Here is a 20,942-nt window from a genome sequence, read left to right as displayed (position 1 = left end):
CACGAAATCGAAGCTAAGAAATACGAAAAAAACCGACGATTGTTGTTACTAACAACAATCTACTGAAGATCGATCGTAAAAGAATATTACAAGCTGAGATTACAAGCTCACGTAATGGCGGAAGATTCATCCAACAAACGAAAAAAAAAAGATGAAAATAATAAAAGAAAATCAAACGAAATTCATGATGCAGGTACGATAAAATTAACGTTTTATTGATTACGTGATTTATAAATTCTGAAAAGTAGTTACAATTAAACTGATGAATGAAAATTGAAATTATACGATTCAATAATAGGATAATATGGTTTAAATCTGATATCGATGAATGAAATTGAAAATGTTTAGAATAATTAAACTGATGAATGATGCATTAATAAGAATGACTGTTATTTTAGTTGTTACATGATTGATTATTATATGATGAATATGATATAAACTGAAATGAATGATGAAAATATGAATGTTATATTTATGCATTGTGCTGATATTTGAATATCATGAATGTTAAATGATGAATGATAGAAAAAATAACACAAAAATGCATATAGTATATGATGAATGAAAAAAAAACGTACAAATAATAGTTTACATGTTATATTGTGATGAATGATAGAAAGTAAGAATGTGTTATGTTAAAAAAAACTGCCAATCATAATATTTAATGATAAATGATAAAAATGAATGGTAAAAAAAATACATGTTAATGGTTATAGTTTATGATGAATGATGAAAAGTACATGATGAATGATAAAAAAAAATACATTAAACTGCTTACATTATATAATGAAGGACAAAAAATATATACAATAATTAGATTACATGTTTCATGAAGATGAATAATAAAAAATACGAATGTTAGATGTTGAAAAAATGACTATAGTTATGATGAATTATTAAAAATACAGATGAATGATATACTTAGATGAATACATAATTATAAACTTGTATGTAAAATAGCTTATGATGAATGATTGCATAACTGTTTGCAGAGATTGAAGAAAAACAGAAATTGAAAAAGAAGAATAAACATGAAAAGTTTGAAAAATCCGAAAAAAGAAAGTATGTAAGAAAGACACATGCATTGAATAAAAAGGATATAAAGCTTGTTGAAAATGCAGTAATTAAGGTACTCCAAAATATGGAAGAGTTGAAAAAAGTTGAAAAAAGTTTGGATAGGAAAATTAATACGTTTGGTGAAGGCACAAGTAGATCAAAACCCAAAGACAATTCCGATGATGATTTTGAAAGGCCATCATTGAAAGCTTCTAAAGAAAAAGGTAACATTCATCTTAAAAAAATTAAAAAAAGTTATTTTACTTTGATTTTTATATTTAAAAAATCTAATAACTGATGTAGTAGTTATAATAATATAATAAGCAGGTAATAAACACGAAGAAGATGAAATTATAAGGTCAAGATCATCACCAAAATGTTTGTACACCGCGATACACAATATGAATGACATTCAAAAAGAAAAGATAAGGGAGATTGGATTTGGGTCAATTCTAGAAATGAAGTTCTTTGAAAATCCGATGAAACTTGGTTACTATCTAGTAAACAACTTTGATGAATGTTCATCAACAATAAATCTTAAGAATGGTTCAATTAAAATCACAAAAGAAACAGTGCATGAAGTCTTAGGTGTTCCAATGAAAGGATTGAAGATTAAATATGTGGAAAGAAGCAATCCAATTGATCCTGTGACTATTTCATGGAGGAAACAGTTTAGAAATCACCAAGACATACATTCAACAGATGTTGTTGAATACATGAAAGAAAGAAAAAATGCAGATAGAAAGTTCGTTTTGAACTTCCTTGTTCTTTTTGCTACTTGTATGGCAGAAGCTAACAAATGTGGAACATGTAATTTGAAGTTCTTGCCATGTATTACAAATGAGGTAGATGTATCAAAGGTTGATTGGTGTGGATACATATATGAATGTCTATTGCAGAGCAAGAAGGGATGGGACAGAGGACAAAATGGACGGTATTATTCTGGATCATTAAGTGTGCTAATTGTAAGTACAAATTCATATATATTTTACTGTTAAAATTAAACTTATTCTTTATATTAAATACAATAAAAAACAAATTGTACTTTATTCTTTGATTGCAGCTGTTGTATCTAGAAAGAGTAGAATGTGAAGGTTTCTTGAAAAATAAAAATATCTATGTGATTGAGCGATGGACAACAGAAGAAATAAAAAGAAGGGTTGATGTAGAAATGAAGAAAGGAGAATTTGGTGAAGGAAGAATTGTGAAGGCAAAAGAAAAAATTGTTATTGATGATTTTCAAGAAAAAGGGAACCAAAAACAAATAAACCTTAAACACCAAACAATGCAGAGGTATGTTTTGTGTATATGAATTTTAATGAATGTTAAATGTTTGATTAATATTTTATCAGTTTGTGGCTGTTTTGAGATGAATGAAAACTGTTTAATGAATGTTATGATTGATAAAATATAAAATTTACAGGACTATCTTAAGTGTTTAGAATTGAGGTATCGACGCATAATTGAAGAAACAAATGCAATTAACAGTGTGTTAACAAAAGCAACAAAGATGTATCCAAACAATAAGGATATTGATGAATTTGAAAGAAAATTTACAAGTTTGTTCAAGCAAGAATCTGAGTCAAAAAAAAGAGAAGAACCTGCAACAAAAGAAGGTTCTAAACAAAAACAGCAAACAACTGCAACTACTTCAATACAAATAAGCAATAATGGTGAAAAGAAATCTGCTTTGAAACCTAGAAATCTGAATGCTGAGATGAATGAAAAGCCAAGAGTTGAATCTGAATCCAGATTAAAAAAGAAATCGTTGGATGGAATAGAAACTCCATCATTCAAACTTTTGACTGAATCCGAAGATGATGACATCATATTAACACCATGGAATGCAATTGTAGTTGATCACAAGAGTGAGCTCACACAAATGGAAAAAGAAATCTCAACATTCATGTACTGTTTTGCTGATGCACCAGAGTAAGTATATAAAAAACAGATTATGACTAATGATGTTATTTTCCATAAATCATATTTATAAATTATATTTTTCATAAATAATTATATTTAAAATTCATCATGTTTGTTCATTAAAAGAAATAAAAATTTGTCATTCATCATGTTTGCCATTCATCAATGTTTGCCATTGACCTTGATTGTCAATCATCATGTTTGTCAATCATCATGTTTGTCATTCACTATGTTTGTCATTGATCATATCTGTGTCATTGATAATGTTTGTAATTCACTATGTTTGTCATTTGATAAATTCATGTTTATTTACTGTGTAATAATGATTATTTAACTCAAAACAGGGTAGTTGTATACAGCTGCATGAGCGGGAAACTACTAAAGAGAAATGAGATTGCAAGCCTACTTCATCAAACGGACTTATCAAACTCAGTCATTGACTGCTGGTCAGCAATATTGAACATGGAAGCAAAATTGTATACAAAACAAAAGGCGACAAGATATATGTTTCCAGCTTCAATTTTGGTATGTCATTAAAAAACTTTTTAAAATAAAAAACTCAATGATTATGTACTAACAGCATATAAATTGTTTAAACTGTGAAGACAGAAGATATGTTGGATTTGCGTGCTTATAAGGAAGAAACATATGTAAAATTCAGAGAAAAAATTGTTCACCAGACAACATGTGATGATATAGATTACAAATTTTCTGAAGTAGAAATGGTAAGATAAATTGATATAAAAAATGTTAACAAATTATTAATATTTATAACTAATGTAAAAGTTATGATTGTAAAATGCAGGTTTTCTTCCCAGTATTTGTTAGTGGACTAAATTTCTTATTGTGCTTCAATCTAACAAGCTCAGATATTGATATAATAGACCATAGCTACTTGGATATGCTAACTGATGAGAAGTATGGACTTGCTCCTGATGGTTTGGTAAGAAAATTAAATAACAAAATGAATATAAAGTCTGTTAATGATGAATGAGAAAAATTAATGATTAATCATAAATTTATGAAAGATGAATGATAAATGATTAATGATGAATGATGAAATGATAAAATGATGAATGATAAATGATGAAAGATGAAGGTATCATTGATCATTCATTTTATCATTCAGTCAAAAAAAAAATATAATTCATCACCTATAATCTTTTTTTTTTTGTGGGTTTGGCATCATCTTATGTATGAAATAAGTAGAGATATCTAAAATTATTAAAATCATTTATAAAATGTAGAAATACTTGTTCTCGAGTTATCTGGTAGAATTCAAACATATCAAATCAGATTTGTTGACAAAATCAGAACCAAAGAGAAAGGTATTCAAATGGAGATCAAATGAAATGGATCCGGCTTACGGTGTTTTAACAATGAGATATATGGAGACATATGTGAGTGGTGATTCATGGGATTGTTATCTAGAAGATGAAGTCCAAGAAAGGGACATACAGATTGAGAAGCTGCGCAAAAAATATGCTGCAAAGATAATCGTTAGCGACATCAACATTATTAAGGATGAAGTTCTCAAAGAAATGAATTGCTTTCATAGTGCATACACAGAAACTGAAAAAGAAAAACTGATGGAGAGTGCAAGAAGAAGATACACAGAAAAAAAGTGAAAACTTTTATGACAAATGAGTAGTGAAAACATGATGAATAATATTTTTATTTACATGCATGTATTAAGATTTTTTTAAGAAATTTAACTGTTTGAGTTTAATTCATCCAAATATAGTTATGTTATAAATAATAAGTGTTGCTGATGAATGTTACTTTAATGAGAAATTATGTTTTTTAGATAAAAAATAAGTGTTGCTCATTAAATATATACACAAAGAAAAGATGTAATGTAGATTGTTAAATTCATCATTCATGATTTCATTATTTTCATTCATCATTCATCATTCACTAATCATCATTCATCATTCATCTTTCACTATACATCATTCATCATTCATAATTTCATCATTCATCATTCACTATTCATCATTCATCATTCACTATACATCATTCATCATTCATAAATCCATCATTCATAATTCATTATTCAACATTTATCATTCATCATACGTTTTCTTATTCATATTGACACAATTCTTAATTTTTGACACAATTCGTTGTCAAAACTGTGAAGCTCATCATGAATAAGTAAATAATTATTATTTAAAACATTATTAATTCATTAAGCATTAAAAAACATTACAATACAGGTTTTTAAACCAAGATACAAAAGACAATAACATAATTATCTAATAATTCATCTATAATGCTTAATAACTTCTTCCATCTCATCCTTAAGAAAGTTTATTTTACTCTCTTCATATTTCATCTTCTTCAAATTTGCTTCCATTCTCATGTTGTTAAGCTCAATCCTCTGTTCACAGTTTTCGAAGACTTTATTTGGTTTTGCATCTGCTGAAATTTTATGATAAAATTCATTATCAACAATCTTCTTATAACTTTCTTTCACGTCAATGATGCTTTGATAGATTTTTTGATGATTTTTGTGCTTCTCATAAAGCTCACTCAAGTTTCTTTTCTTGTTGTTGATGAGCTTCACAGTTTTCACAACGAATTGTTTATCCATTTCATTGTACACATGAATTGGAAGAATCATAATTTCTGGAGATGGTGAACATGGTGGAGATGACGGCTGTGACATATTTAGGGTTGGGTTTTTTTTTAATTATTAATACAGTATAATTCTTTTGGGGATAAACGATGAAAGTATTTATAGAGAGAGAATAAAATATTTTGAAATTCAAAATATTTTAAAATTCAAAATATTTTAAAAAATAAAAAAAAATTTCAATCCCAAAATTTTTTAACTTATCCGATAATTTTCTAAATAATTGCAGTATTAATAAAAAATTCAAAAAGAAAAAAAATAGAAGTCACGTGATCCAACCTCACGTGACCATCACAAAAACCCCAAATTAATCATCTATTCACTTCATACTTTATTTGTCACTTGTATCGCTACCTCTCTCAAAAACGCTCGATCAAAAATAAAACCCTAAATAAAAACAACAAGAAGCTCGAACTACTTAAAATAGATTGATTCTCTGATTAAAGAGAAACCTCAAAAGAAGACGAAGCAAAAATGGAGAAAAATAACGAACCGGAAACCACAAAAGGTAGTAAACACAAATAAATTTTGTTTAATATGTTTATTCGTAACTGTTTATTTGTTGTATATTACAGATAATCTCATAGTGAGGCTTAAACTAGGAAATAATGCAGGTATATTACTTATTATTAAATATATATGTATATTTTTTTATAATGAATGAATGATGATTATAATTTTTATTAATGTCGTTTATCATTTTTAACACATAATAAATAATAGATTAACATGATGCATGTGCTTACACTATATATTTTGTAAAATGATATTATTTAGGTTTGATGTTTGATATTTTGAATGCTTAAAATTAAAAAATGTTTAGTTGTAATTATAATGAATGATGAATGATGAATGATGAATGATGAATGATAAATGATGAATGATGAATGATGAATGATGAATGATTTTTTTATGAATATTGTCTTGATGTTGGAGTTTTTTGTTACCATCAGCTACAATAATGGGAAAAAAAGTTACTGAAGAGGAACATGAAAGAAGTGAAAATACTAACATGGAGGAGGAGGAGAATGATATAGAAGAACAATGTGAAAAACAAGCAGACATTAATGAAGGTACATAATCTGAAGATGAGGAAGAAGAATACAAACAAGGTAAGATGAAAAACAACTTGATATCTATCTAGAAATTAAATGCATTATAAGTATTTGATTATAAATAAATATTAATAAATTAATGGTAATTGTTTGATTAGTTAAAATTTTTTTTGATGAATTATAAGTGCTTGATAAATGTTAAATGAATGCTCAATACTTCAATTACAAAATGAATATTAATCGGTTTCAAAATTAAATATACTTAATGAAAGGACCCGTCCTAATCCACCTGGACGAAGTCATCAACATTTGGTCCCATTGCGATGATCGGCTCCAAGTAATGTCCTTATATTGAGCAAATGCACAGCGAAAGACTTAATTCGTACCTGAGAATAAACATGCTTTAAAGTGTCAACCAAAAGGTTGGTGAGTTCATAGGTTTATCGTAACAATCGTTTCAATATGTTAATAGACCACAAGATTTCATAATCATAAACATAATACACTCGCAAGTGTATGTAAAGCATTCTAAGTGGTTGAGCACTTGGTAACCATACTTAACATTTAATCAACGTCGCATATTCCCTTTATTATGAAATCTCACTACACCGTACCAAGTGTAGTCACCAAAACGAAGTACTGTGCAACCGTTAAATACTGGTCGTCCAGTCCGGTTGGGGTTGTCAGGCCCGATAGATCTATCAACAGGATTTGCGTTTACAATACCCATGTAAATAGTAGTTACCAAGCTACAGGGAAATATGCCAGTGGTACAACTCAACGTAGAATATATTTTTAAGTACTTGTGTCTATTTTGTAAACATGTATAAAAAACAGCGCATGTATTCTCAGCCCAAAAATATATATTGCAAAAGCAATTAAAAAGGGAGCAAATGAAACTCACTTTTGCCTTGAAGGTATTTAATTCGACTTGGTCTCCGATAGATATCACGAACCTAACCATATATATAATATATCAACATATTTTCTTTTTAAGTAATCGTTACATATATATATACTTTTAATACTTTTAATATTTTCTTAGTCCGTAGTTAGCAGTCCGATGTTAGTGGTCCACAATTAGTTGCTTAAATAAAATAAATAAAGACCCCATCGTATTCGTATTGATCAGAATTAATCTCAACCCATGGTACCATGTTGTCAAATGACGTGTTGCGTACATAAAGTACCGTGTTGTCAAATGACGTGTTGCGTACAATCATGAGGTCTTATGATTAATCTTCTCGTGTTGTTTACGGGTGGTCCTGAAATATATAAAATCAACTCATAAGTAATTATATATAAAATATCATATTAATTAGAAAAGATATGATTAATTTACTTTTTCTCCAAATATTTTCGTAGCTAAACTAGCTTCGGATACCCAATCTTGTTTTAGTCGTAGTTTCTTCATTACAACTCCGTTTTTGTTGGTTCAACTTGCCACTTCCTTGGATCGAGTCAAATTTTAAGAATATGAACTGAAAATACCTTAGTTTGTATTCGAAATCATAGGTTATAGGTCAAACTTTGGTGAAACTTATGAAAGTGATTATTTTTCATCATAAAAACAACATTTAATGATCATTTTTCTAAAAATACTTACACTTTGAGTTAAACCATGAAATTTTTATGTGTTAACATATTTATAAGAAATATAATTTTTCCAGAACATGAACTTCCAATTCAAAGTTCAAGATGGTTTTTAATTATCCAACCCAAAACAGCCCCCGGTTGCACTCCGACGACGTAGATTCAGTTTTTAAGATGTTCTTTGTAAAACCAAGTTATATCTTGTTAGGTTAGAATATCATTATGATATATTACAGGTCTTGAAGTATTTTAAAAGTCAAGTTAGAATGATCTATTTAGTTTGCGAACAAGTTTGAAATCATTCAAACTATGTTCTTGTTGTTAAAATTTTATACCACAAAATAAGATAGCTATATGAATATGAATTGAATAAGATTATGAACAAGGTTACTACCTCAAGTTACTTGGACAAAGTTACTGCAAAAGATAAGAAATAATCTTGGAATCAAAGAGTGGTGGAGTTAGATCAAAATGTTGGAAGTAAACTTCTTCAAATGGGTGGTTATTTTGATATGTTCTTGAAAGAGTTTTCTTATGGTGTTTAAGGCTTGTAATTGAAGCTAAATGATGGGGAAAATGCTTGGAGATGATCAATTATGAAGTATGGAGTATTTTGAGAGAGAAATAAGGGTATAGGTATGAGAAAATGGAGTGAAGAAATTGTGTTCATTTATAAAAACGTTTTTAGTTTATAAAGAAAGAAAAGGATTCCTAATTTTGTTTACTTACTAATAATTCATACTACTTGACAAATTCTAGTTACCTCATATCTAGGGCAGTAATAATGTTGATTAGGATGTTGATTTGATGTGTATATACCAATAGTAATTACGTATAGAAGCTGGGTATTATACGGGTACATATACCCTAGATATACGTATAGAAATCTTGAGGAAACGGAACGAGAATTCAAATATAGCTATCTTTTGTGAATATACTTATATTGTTTTATGTATTTAAGTCCTTAAAAAGTGATTAAATACATTATATATACGATACATGTATAAGCATTATAAGTATATATATCAAAGAATGTTACGTATAGTTATCGTTTTGAAAACTTAAGTTAGTAGTTTCAAAATATTCTTATAACTCATTGTCATTAGTACACAATGAGATGTTAAACCATCCTTAGATCATGTTAAATATATATAAATACATATATATACACAAACGTATAATTATCGTATATTATATAGTTCGTGATATCATCGGTCATATTGGACGGTCAAACGTTGTGTAAAACTCTTTTCAAAAACACAAGTCTCAACAATTTGGATTGTTTATCATGTTGGTATGGTTTAATTTATATAAATATTAATCTCATAAGTATAATTTGGTCGGAAAATTCCGGGTCATTACACTTAATCATTAACAGATGAAGAAAGCAGCACAGACGATGATGCAATGTACTACGTTCAACAAAGGAAAAATGGAAAAAACATTAAGCGATCAAGATCTGATGCACGACTTCCAAACAAAAATACAGGTACATATATATTGTTATGTTTGAATAATTCATCATATATTTTTGAAAATAATTATTTTTCATCATAGAATAATTTAAATTAAAATATTATTGTTGAAAATATGAAATGCAGATAAATCTGCTAAGAGAAGGAAAATGGACAAAAAAAAAATAGGGAAAACCAAAAAAACCAAAAGAATAGTGAATGAGGAATCCGAAGAGTTTAAGAAACTAAAAACCAGGATGTCTCCAAGAACATTGTGCTTGGTTATGCAGAAAATGACGAAGGAACAGAAGCATAGAGTTGAGTTATTAGGATTCAAGAAACTGCTAAAAATGAATATAAAGGAAATTCCGAAGAAACTTGCTTATTTCTGTGTCAATGCTTACAACCCAGAAACAAGCCAAATGGAGTTTGAAAAGGGAACAATTACTATTACAAGAGAAAGTATCCATAGGTTGTTTGGATTTCCAATGGGTGAAAAGCAGATTATGGTATTCAAAAAGCCTCCAAAAAATAATACAAGAAAAAGCATTTGGAGAAAACAGTACGCAGGGATAACGAATGTGAGATTTAAAGAAATTCATGATAAGATGGTAAGCTCAAAGGAAGTTGGAATAGAGTTCTTCCTAAACTTCATCGTCTTGTTTTCTACAACCATGGTGGAAATAAATCAAATGGGAACAACGAACCAATTATTACTTGGCAACTTTCAAACTGTAAAAGATGTAATTACATATGATTGGTGCGGTTTTATTTTAGAGCGGTTAATAAAGAGCAAGATAATGTGGAGCCAATCAAACGAAACGATATGGTTTACAGGATCCGTCATAATTTTAATTGTAAGTACACTATGCATATAACATTCTTCATTATGTATATATTGAATAAAAATAAAAATATTCTAAAAAATAAGTGATGAATGTTAACAAAAATTAATGATTCATGAGAAAAATTTATAATTCATAACTCAGAATTTATCATTCATCACCTCATTTTGTATCATTCATCAATCACACAAAAAAATTTCATTCATCTTGTTTTTATTCAATACATAACATCCCTAAGGTCATTCATTTTGTTTTTATGATTCATCAAAACATAGTAACTAAAAAATCATGCGGACTAATAATGAAAAATTACAGTTGCATTATGTGGAAGCGACAAGGATTGCAAACATGGAGATACCGAAAAAAGGTATAACATTATCGATTTGGACAACAAAAATATTGAAACAGAGGGAAACAAAAGAATTAAAACAAGGAGAATTTGGAAAAGTGGAATTTGTGGACATAGCGAATGAAAGAGAAGATGAAAGAGAGAATGATGAAGAAGAAGAAGAAGACGAAAAAGAAGAAGAAGAAGAAGAAGCAGAACAACAAGAACAACAAGAGGAAAACATAGTGAATGAAGAAGAAATTGAGGAATCAAATAACGGAAGAGATGAAGCTGAAGAACATGAGAAGGTAAAAAAAAAAATCTTTCATATTAAAATTTAAATTAGTAAAAAGAATACAAATAGAAATATAAATTTTCAGTTTGTATACATGATAAAAGTGTATTTTCATACAAAATTTAATGTATAGAAAAATCATATTGTATTAAACTGATACTTTAATATAATAAAATGTAGGAATGTGAAGAAGGGGTTGAAAAAGACTTAAACTTGATCAAAAAGGTTGCAATCAGATACAAAAAGAGATTAGAAAAATTCTCAAATAATCAGAAGATTCGGTTGGGGATAACAAAGATGATTGAAGTCTTAGATGATCAAGAGGATGTGTGGTCAGATGTAAACACACAAGAAAAAAGGAATAATGATGAGATATTGTCACCAATCAGGGATTTTGAAATGGAAAATGAAGAAGAAAATAATAATGATGATGGAGAAGAAGAGATGGAGGAAACCAGTGCAAAGAAAAACATACAAGCTGAGAGTGAGCAAGAAGTTGAAGAAAGGGAGGTAAAACAACTAAAATGAACAAACTGAAACAATACCAACATTGTTTTTTATATGATGAATGTTAACGATGAATACTTCTTTATTTCAGGTGAATGCTCAATGTTTGAATGAAGAGAATGTTGCTAGTGAACAAAGGAATAATGTGATCCAAACTGAGGTAGATAAAAAATATTAGTAAAAAATAACAAAAAAAAATTATTAATAATATGATAAAAACTATAACTATAATTAATATTTATTTCAGGTGAATGCTGAAGAAATAGATGAAGAAGTTGATGCTACTCCACAAGTGAATGTGAATGAAGTTGAAGAAAGAAGACAAGAGAAAAGAACAGAGGTACATAATATTAATGAAAAAATATAAAGAATAATTATTTATAAAAAGAATATGATAAAAAACTATACTATAATCAACGTTTAAATTCAGGTGAATGTTGATGCAAGTGCAAAAGTGAATGTTGATGCTACTCCACAAGTGAATGTGAATGAAGTTGAAGAAAGAAGACAAGAGAAAAGAACTGAGGTACATAATATTAATGAAAAAATATAAAGAATAATTATTTATAAAAAGAATATGATAAAAAACTATACTATAATCAACGTTTAAATTCAGGTGAATGTTGATGCTAGTGCACAAGTGAATGTTGATGCTAGTGCCCAAGTGAATGTAAGAGAAGTTGAAGAAAGAAGACAAGAGAATACTGCTGAGGTAGATAATATTAATAAAAAAATATAAAGAAAAATTATTAATAAAAACAATATGATAAAAACTATACTATAATCAACGTTTAATTCAGGTGAATGTTGATGGATTGAATAAGCTAGTAGATGCTAGTGAACAGTTGAAAGTTACAGATTTTGAAGAAAGAAATAAAGAGAACAATAATGAGGTAGAAAATACTAATGAAAAATAGCAAAAATAATTATTTATTATATGATAAGAGCTAACTATAATAAATATTTAATTAAGGTAACTAATGAAGCATTGGATAAGGAGGATGGTAATGAAAAAAATAAACAAGTTGACGAGGGGGTTGTTATGATAGCTGAGATGCTGAAAGATATAAATGAAAAGAATCAAAAGGATGATTTAGATGAAAATGAAAATGATGAAGAGGGCATGAAAGGAAAAGCGAAACGAGAAACTTGTTTAGCAGCAGTGTACAGATCACCCTGGTATGAACGGCAGGTGAACATCAAAGAAAAAGTTTTGAAGGAAGAAAAGAAAATTGCAAGATACTTCAAATCTTTTCTGCATGATGATTAGTAAGTATACTTTTATATATTATCATTCATGTATTAAAAAAACACAACTAATAGTTTGTTTTACTAAAATATTTAATACTTAACTAAGAGAATATATTGTTTTTAGGGATTGATTTTTAAACAGTATCTAAAAGAGCAAGGAAATCCAATTGAAAAAATGGGATGCAAAGTAAACGTGCTACCACTGGCATGGAGCACAAAATCAAATGATATAGACTGTGGTGTTTTCGTGATGCGTCACATGGAAACATACATGGGAGATCCTAAATGGAAGAGCGGTTTGTTTAAAGAAGGACTAGGTCAAACAAAGCAGTTGAATGACTTGCGTGTGAAATATGGAGTGAAGATTTTAACACATCCTACAAATAAATCTATGAATGAGTGGATGGAAAAGTACAATACCTATGAAGCAAGTCATTCAGAAAAGGAGAAAGAAGAGAAGCTAAAGAAAGAAGAGAAGAATCATAGAGAGACAATCTTAAACCAATGTTTGTTTGATGCTTATTTTGTATAAACTAAATGTTTGTTTCCTGAATGATGGAAAATGGAACAATGAATGATATGTTTGGTGAATGATTGAAACTTTTATGATGAATGTTTGTGATATATTAGAAAAATTGATAAACGATGAATGATAGATTGAAAATAGATATAAATGATTATGAATTTAAAATAACGATAGATTATGATTCATGATAACAAAAAATGGATTATTACATTGTAACATTATGAATTTAAACTAATTTTTTTTTAAACAAAATGATTTAAAAAGATATAAATGATTAATAAAAACATACAGTAATTGTAATGTTACAAAAATGATTTTAGTAATTATAACGATTCATCTTTTATTTTTGATATTAAAACTTGAGAAGATGAATGATAAAAGGAGGTGATGAATGATTAAAAAACAAGATGAATGAAAAAAGGAGGTGATGAATAATAAAAAATTAAAATGAATGAAAAAAGTAAATGATGAACGACAAAAAGTTGAAAACAAATAAGCTGATAAATGATGGAAAAAAATATGAATAATAAAAAGGAGATGATGAATGATAAAATAGAGATCACTAATGGAAAACAATATGAATGATAAAAGAAGATGATGAATGATAAAAGTAGGTGATGAATGATGAAAATTTTGCGATGAATGATAAAATGAGATGATGAATGATTAAAATGACAAGAATAATGATTAAAATGATGTGATGAATGATAAAATAACGTGATAAATAATAAAATAAATCTAATAAATAAAAAAGAAAGAACTAAAAATGACTAAAAACAAAATAAACAATATAATGAATGATAAAATTTATGAATGATAATATTCATGATCATACTGCTTTAATGAATGATCCAAAACTTGAAAAAAATACCTAGTAATCTAATTTCACAGAAAATTATACTAAAAAAGAGTAGCTGTATAAAAACATATAGAAAATTATAAAAAAGATAAAAACATTAACAATTAATCAGAATCAGAATCTTCATCTTCATATGCAACGTCTTCATCATCTTCCTCACTTTCGTCTTCTAATTCAAAGTCAATGACATTTTTTCCTTTATTCTTTGAATTATGTAGTTGAGTGAGGTCAGTAGTACGAGTCCGAACATTGTGATCATGAATACCACAGTCAATGACATTTTTTCCTTTATTCTTTGAATTATGTAGTTGAGTGAGGTCAGTAGTACAAGTCCGAACATTGTGACCAAGAATACCACAACGCTTGCAAGCTCTGGGCTTAACATGTTTCTTAACAGCCACTTCTTTGGAAGACAATATCCGATTTGATCTACGTTGACCTTTGTTTCTAATATTCTCCGGAGCACGAATATTTGAATTGACTGGTTTAGAGAATCCCCATAGTCTATTAATATGTTCACCTCTAGTAGATGTAGAAGGCTCATCAGAAGTAGAACCAAGAAAATCGCCAATTAAGACATCAAACTTATCTCTAAAACTAACAAGTTTATCTAGATCATCTCGATATAAAGAGGAAACCTTCCTAAGCTTGTTGAAAACATGATTGATAATCTTTTTGGATTCAGACTTATCATTAGAATAGACGAAAATGGAATTAAATGTTTCAGATACCTCCTTTGACCACCTCCTCAACAAATGAACCATAGGGATAGCAACAACATCATGAACATGATATACATAAAATATGTGCCTACATAAACGACCTTCACGTGTAAAAAGCAAACACGAACAGCTGGCTTCGGCAGTTTTAACATCAAAAGTAACCTAAAAAAAAGAGAAAATTACAAAGTTAACAACAAAGATAAATAACAAAACATAATGAATGGAAAAAAATGATGAATGACAAAAACAAAAAATGAATGAAAAAAAGATGAATGACAAAAACATATAATAACAAAAAAAATATGATGAATGACAAATATACTGAAAGAAAAAAATAAATAAATTAAACCTAAAAATATATTAAAACAAAAAAAAATGTAAGTAATCAGATTAGGAAAAATTTAAAAAGATATGAAGTGAAAGCTGACCCTATATTTCCAGTTTAGATGAGGAGGAGGAAATTTCTCTTCAATTACACCTAATTGTTTATCTTCATTCTCTTCAATGGTTGAGCTGATTTGCACACAAGAGAAAGAAGACTGAAATATTTCTTCTTGAACCAACAGAAACATGGTTGGTGTATAAAAATCCCTAGCATGCAACTCAATTAGCTTATTGGTAACACAATTAATAGATCTATTATCCATTTCAAACTCGAGAACCATGTTGTTATGGCGCTGCTTTTCAACTACAACATCGAAACGTGAAAAAAACTCCACCAATTTAGAATGCTTGTTCTTGCATTTTATAAAGAATGATTTTTCACTCTCACAAAGTGCTGACGTTCTCATCAATCCAGCCATTGGTGTATCTTGGAAAAAAACACGGTATCCACTTCTCCTTCATAGCATACATATCTTTAAACTAATCGACATCATGCAAGCCAAATTCATCTAAAACATGTTGCCAACACTTTTCAAACTTTTCAGCATTCAACTCTTGATTCCAGAATATGTTATTCATTTGCTTACGAAAATCTTTATTTGAAAACAACTCACGACCAACCTATAAAAAAAATAAAATAATATAAAACAAATGAATGATATCAAAACATGAATTAAACTAGAAAATTTACCTTTTTTCAAGTTTTTAACTGATATGCCACATACATAACTGATGCTGCGCAGTCTTAAACTTTATTTTAATAGCCTCCAACATTGCTGGGTCTTGATCAGTGGACACTAAGCCCGGTTCAGTCCCAAAAACTTTGAGAAAACAATCAAGAAACCAACTAAATGATTCTATGCTTTCACTAGCTAATAAAGCAGCTCCAAAAATAACAAGCTTCTTATGATTATCAACTCCAGTGAGAGGTACAAAAACCATATTATACCTATAATATAAAAAATTAGTAATAAAAAATCACGTAAAAATAAAATAAAAATTATAAGATGAATTATAAAAATAAAGTATTTCAATCATTCAGTAATGTTTTTAATGTTTAATGAATGATATTATTAATGAATAATGTCTTAAATAATAATTATTTAGTTAATTTTTGATCAAAATAAAGTGCAGGTTTACGATAAAAAAAGTAAAATAAGTAATCTGTCAATATGAATGAGAAAAATCAATGATGAATGATGACTGATTAAATTATGAATGATAAATGATGAATGATGAATGATGAATCATAAATGATGAAACATGAATGATGAATGATGAATGATGACTGGTGAATGATGAATGATGAATGATGAAAAATGAATGATAAAAATAAAGTGTTGAATGATAAAAATAGAATGATAAATAACAAAAATAAAGTGATACGAATTACAAAAAACTTACATATTTGTACCATATGTAGCATCAAAGCCAACGATATCACCAAACTTAAAAATATTGTCAGCCCAAAAAACCCCACGTAAAAAATCATTATGATCACAATAATACTCGACACTGAAGTTAGGTAAAGTATTTTTCTTCATAAGCAGTTGTTCAATAGCAATATGTGCATCAGTATCACCTAGAGATTGGATCAAATCACGATGAAAATTATTGAAATCTACAGGCAAAGGACCAACATTATCAATACCACCACTAAGAGCACTAAAAAGTGTGTGAGCTTTAAATCCACCCATATTTGATCGAGTACTGAGTTTGAAAAGAAATTCCATGTGTTCAGGATCCAACTTCCTCCTTTTATTCAACAAATTCCTATTCCTCTCAGTTATGAGTTTGTGACTATGCCCCTCAAAAAACTTAAAAATAACAATCTTACCCTTAATAAGTTTGAATCTAATGCAAGCTTCACATTCAACCTTAATACTAGAAGATTTACAGTTAGACACTTTCCTACGCTGATGCTTTCGCTTTGCAGGTTTATCAGGAATGGAAGAATCAGGATCAGGGCTAGATTGAGATGCATTGACATTAGCAGGTGGATGAACAATAGCAGGGGGAACAAGAGGTTTTGGGACAGGATGACCTGACCTATTACACCTATAAACTTGGTAAAAAACTGAACCATCTTCATCTTTATTTTCAGAAGCTTTCTTAATATTGAACCCAGCAGCCTCAGCATATAAGTCATAAAAATATAAACAATCTTCCCATGATCTTAATACAGAACCGATAACAGGATTAAAATGATCTGGAACATTAGGAAACCACAATTTCTTTCCATCAGGACCTTCATCCTCATAAGAAGATAAAAAATGATTTCTACAGACAGAGTTGGTGCCTATAAAAGAAAAATACAATAAAATTAGTTATAAATTACATGATGAATGATGAATGATGAATGATGAAGCATGAATGATAAATGATGAATGATAAATGATGAATGATGAATCATAAATGATGAAGCATGAATGATGAATGATACATGATGAATGATAAAAAAAAATGAAACAACATAAAGTTTACGATGAATAATAAAAAAAATCCATACAATAATTAGATTAAAATGTTACATGATGATCAAATAAAAACAAAATATGAATGTTATATATTATAAACTGCCAACATTTATAATGAATGATTAAAAATACAGATGAATGTTAAAAAATACATAATGAATGGTACGAAAGTACATGAAACTGCGTATAGTTTAGCATACAACACAAACAAAAAACATTTATTATACAACAAAACTCTAAAAAAGCAGATTTCACTGATGAATCAAAACATATATATTGAACAGAAAAATTACATTTATCATTGATCAAAATGAATATCTAATTCATATAAAAAAACACTAAACATAAAAAGAGACTGGATGAATGATAAAAAATATCAGATGAATGATGAATGAAAAACTTACTAGAAAATGTATCAGCAACAGAATCAGCAGCTGATTCATTAGACGAATTTGTAACAACATGAACTGGAAAAAAAGAAACAAACGACGTATATCAGTTAAACCTAATTTTAAACATAAAACTAATTTAAGTAAAACAACAAAAGAGAATACGAATGAACGTAACCATCAGATTGAGCAATTGAATTTGAATCTGCGATTGAAGATAAATCCATGAGTATATGTTGTAAATTGATGATGAAGACGATGAATATTGATGATGAATACAGAGATCGAAAGTAACAGGATGAACGATGAATACAGAGATCGAAAGTAACAGGATGAACGATTGAAGTTAAAAGTAGTAATTAAAAAATTAAAAATAAACGATTGAATTGAATCTACGATTTAAGTTTAATCGATGGATATATGTTGAAGATTAATGATGAAGATGATGATGAATATTGATGACGAAGAGAGAGAACGAACAGAAGAGGAATGAACGAGGAGAAAAGATAAAATATACGGAAATTAAAAATGTGAAATTCTGATTTTACCCCTCCGCGTTTTTCCAGCATAAATTGTATTTTTTATTAAAAATATGAAATGGGAGGCCCATATTCACTTATCCAGTTTGTACCCCATTTAGTGCTTATCCCTCGATTGGTCCACTATATATATATATATATATATATATATATATATATATATATATATATATATATATATATATATATATATATATATATATATATATATATATTCAATTTGTGTATATATTCAAATTTCCTATTATTTATTTAGTTACATTAATATATATATATATATATATATATATATATATATATATATATATATATATATATATATATATATATATATATCTGATTAGTATTATATATAAAATAGATATTAATTTGTTATATATGTATATTTATGTAAAAGTCATTGACATCATTAGTACATACTTATATGTATTGTTACTTATAAATGTTTTTATATACATAATGTTTATTCGGTAAAATAATATTAATAATAGTAATGAAAATTGTATCTGATTAAAATGATAATATCAATAATAACGATACTAATAATAATAATATTTATATCAAATTTTATTACTAATAATAGTTAGGATAAATATTTTTAATAATATAATAATAATGATACTCATATTATTAATATTACTACCTATAATTATCTAATTATATTGATCATAATGATATTGACAATAATAATACATAATAATAATACTAATAGATTTAGAATGTTATTAATACTAATATTTATGAAAATAATAGTAACTTATATTATTTCCATAACAATAATAATAATATTCATAATTGTATCTAATGTTATGATAATAAATGATAATTCTTATAAATACACTTAAGTTAATAATAATACTAGTAGTAATTATAATACATGTAATAATAACAATAATTAATAAGTACAAAAATAATAATAACAATAATAATTAATAATAATAATAATAATAATAATAATAATAATACTAATAATAATAATAATAATAATAATAATAATAATAATAATAATAATAATAATAATAATAATAATAATAATAATAATAATAATAATAATAATAATAATAATAATAATAATAAAATTAAAGTGTATACCCTTCGTGTAAAAAGAAAAGTAGCAGACGGGACTCGAACCCGAGACCTCTCGCTTAACCGACACGCACACAAACCATTCTGCTACCTTCACTTTTCTGATTAAAACCCATTCTATAACCTAATATATCGTATCTGTTTTCCTGTCTTCTTCATCAATTTCATTCGATCACAGAATCAAAACCAAAATGACTGGAAACAAATTAAATCATATTCGCGAATTACTATTTGAATAAAGAGTTGAAATTAAATTACGAATGCCTGTGTTGAAGAATTGAATTTGATTAGAAAAGAAAGAATAATTAACAGCAACAGCTGTTTAAAAAAAATAAAATAAATAACGAAGAACAAAAAAATCGGTTTTTGAGTTTGGGCTATTTTGACACCTCGATTCCTTCATGAAACATTTCCCAAATCGCTCCTAGAAACCTTCTGTATTATCAACTAATCCAAAAACCTCAACACAAATCCAAATTTCTTGAGAAATCAAACAGTTAACTTTTTAATGTTAATCTTTGATTAAAAATTCGGAACGAATAGCAAAAACTGGGTAATGAAAACTTACAGATAGATTAAATGAGGAATTCCTAACACGATTGCATTAATGGATTTTGGAAAACATTTCAATTTCGATCATTTGCCAAAAAGTTGTACGTACCGTATATATCGAGCAGTAATTCGATTTTTCTTTTTACTATCAGACATTAATAATTCTATGGATGTTGTAATTGATTTAGAGGGTAAAGGAAAATGAAGTAATCAATTTCAAATTGGGTATTGATTATTGTATAAACTATTGGTGTCGACAGTTTAACACGAGGGAGCAGAGAAAGCAAAAAAAATAAATAAATCTGATTGAGACCTATATGCACATACGCGTATATATATCTAACCTTATCTCTTTAATATAAGTAATTATAATTATTAAATATTCTAGTAATAATAATACTGATTTAATAATAATTATATTAATAATACAGATAAATAATAATAGAAATAATAATAATTTATA

General features: G+C 27.6%; 2 protein-coding genes across 2 annotated transcripts; both read right to left on the bottom strand.

Moving 5' to 3' along the window:
- Window positions 1-14,434: 14,434 nt before the first annotated feature.
- LOC139842113 (uncharacterized) lies at window positions 14,435-15,855 on the bottom strand. Its single transcript, XM_071832287.1, has 2 exons — window positions 15,481-15,855; window positions 14,435-15,214 (listed from the first exon to the last, which is right to left on the bottom strand). The coding sequence occupies exons 1-2, from the start codon at window positions 15,853-15,855 to the stop codon at window positions 14,435-14,437; spliced, it is 1,155 nt and encodes a 384-aa protein (XP_071688388.1).
- Window positions 15,856-15,916: 61 nt separating this feature from the next.
- On the bottom strand, window positions 15,917-18,529 carry LOC139842112 (protein FAR1-RELATED SEQUENCE 5-like). The gene is made up of 5 exons (XM_071832286.1): window positions 18,481-18,529; window positions 18,318-18,380; window positions 16,841-17,735; window positions 16,202-16,385; window positions 15,917-16,057 (listed from the first exon to the last, which is right to left on the bottom strand). The coding sequence occupies exons 1-5, from the start codon at window positions 18,527-18,529 to the stop codon at window positions 15,917-15,919; spliced, it is 1,332 nt and encodes a 443-aa protein (XP_071688387.1).
- Between the last annotated feature and the right edge of the window lie 2,413 nt (window positions 18,530-20,942).

This window comes from Rutidosis leptorrhynchoides, chromosome 4 (assembly GCF_046630445.1).
Source record: "Rutidosis leptorrhynchoides isolate AG116_Rl617_1_P2 chromosome 4, CSIRO_AGI_Rlap_v1, whole genome shotgun sequence".
In the NCBI taxonomy this organism is placed as follows: domain Eukaryota; kingdom Viridiplantae; phylum Streptophyta; class Magnoliopsida; order Asterales; family Asteraceae; genus Rutidosis; species Rutidosis leptorrhynchoides.
Note: the sequence above shows the minus strand (reverse complement) of the source record. Positions and strands in the feature narration are given on the sequence as shown.

What these genes read in the sequence shown, in the direction of transcription:
- LOC139842113 (XM_071832287.1), bottom strand. Translation starts at nt 15,855, where the DNA reads ATGGCTGGATTGATGAGAACGTCAGCACTTTGTGAGAGTGAAAAATCA. An exon ending in ATCTAAACTGGAAATATAGG is followed by an intron (nt 15,215 to 15,480) that starts GTCAGCTTTCAC and finishes TCTTTTTTTTAG; the next exon opens with GTTACTTTTGATGTTAAAAC.
- LOC139842112 (XM_071832286.1), bottom strand. Translation starts at nt 18,529, where the DNA reads ATGGATTTATCTTCAATCGCAGATTCAAATTCAATTGCTCAATCTGAT. An exon ending in GCTACATATGGTACAAATAT is followed by an intron (nt 16,386 to 16,840) that starts GTAAGTTTTTTG and finishes TTTATATTATAG; the next exon opens with GTATAATATGGTTTTTGTAC. An exon ending in AAGACCCAGCAATGTTGGAG is followed by an intron (nt 16,058 to 16,201) that starts GCTATTAAAATA and finishes TTTTTTTTATAG; the next exon opens with GTTGGTCGTGAGTTGTTTTC.